Raw genomic sequence first — 1,265 nt, forward strand, 5'->3', positions numbered from 1 at the left:
TATAAACAAAGAAATTTGATCATGGGAAAGTACGGACCTTATTGGAGACATATGCGTAAATTATGCACTCAACAATTGTTAAGCAATGTCAAGATCAATTCATTTCAATCTATGAGGAAACAAGAGCTTCAAATTCTTGTGAATTTCCTCGAAAAAGCAGCTTCAAATCGCGATGTGGTTGATCTTAGCGCTAAACTTGCATCTCTTAGCGCTAACATGGCTTGTCTTATGGTAATTGGAAAGAAATATAACAATGTAGATGGGGATTTCAAAGATATGGTCAAAGAGACGTCGCGTATGGCAGCAACGCCAAATCTTGCTGAATTATTTCCCTTTCTTCGTTTTATTGATTTCCAGGGATCGATTCATCGTATGAAACAAATAGCTAAGAGTTGTGATGAATTTTTGGAGAATGTTATTGATGAACATGCTCGACAATATTCGAGTGACCAGTCGAAAACTAGTACAGATATGGTTGATACATTGATGGAAATTATGCAATCTGGAGAAGCTGAATTCGAGTTTGATCGTAGACATGTCAAAGCTATTTTGTTGGTAACGTCATATCAAACTTCTTGAGACTCCAAAGTGTTTATTTTATAATTCATATAGCCAAATCTATCTAGCTTGGGATTGAAGCGTGCATGTTTGTTCATAATGTAAATGTTACAATAACATATCTTTTCGAAATGTACACCAAGATCACTTTGATGTTGTTGGTATTTGATTTAATATTTTTTCTATATTTCACCAATTAGGTTGAAGAAATTACAATAGTTGTGTCTACTTGATTTAGATCTAAATATATTGATCTTTGGTGACAAAGTTTTCACAATCACTAAATATTTTTTTTTCAATATACAGGACTTGTTGGTAGCTTCAATGGATACTTCATCAACATCAATTGAATGGATTTTATCAGAACTTTTCAGACATCCTAATGTAATGAAGAAACTTCAAAGTGAGTTGGATTATGTAGTTGGCCAAAAGGGGATTGTAGAAGAAAAAGACCTAGAAAACCTAGATTACTTAAACATGGTCATAAAAGAAGGCTTTAGGCTCCATCCAGTTGCACCCTTATTACTTCCACATGAGTCAATTGAAGATTGCACACTTGATGGATTTCACATACCTAAAGGATCTCGAGTTTTGGTTAATGTTTGGGCAATCGGAAGAGATCCAGATGTTTGGCATGAGCCTGAAAAGTTCATACCAGAGAGGTTTGTTGAAAGTACTATTGATGTTCGAGGACAAAATTTTCAACT

The 1,265-nt window shown here is 34.5% G+C and overlaps 1 protein-coding gene across 1 annotated transcript; it reads left to right on the forward strand.

Moving 5' to 3' along the window:
- Positions 1-111: 111 nt before the first annotated feature.
- On the forward strand, positions 112-1,220 carry LOC107059418 (cytochrome P450 CYP736A12-like; the record flags this gene model as incomplete). The annotated part of the gene is made up of 2 exons (XM_015305929.1): positions 112-555; positions 865-1,220. Coding segments are annotated over exons 1-2 (800 nt in total), but the record flags the coding sequence as incomplete, so codon positions are not given.
- Positions 1,221-1,265: the final 45 nt, after the last annotated feature.

This window comes from Solanum tuberosum, unplaced genomic scaffold, assembly GCF_000226075.1.
Source record: "Solanum tuberosum cultivar DM 1-3 516 R44 unplaced genomic scaffold, SolTub_3.0 contig00998, whole genome shotgun sequence".
NCBI lineage: Eukaryota > Viridiplantae > Streptophyta > Magnoliopsida > Solanales > Solanaceae > Solanum > Solanum tuberosum.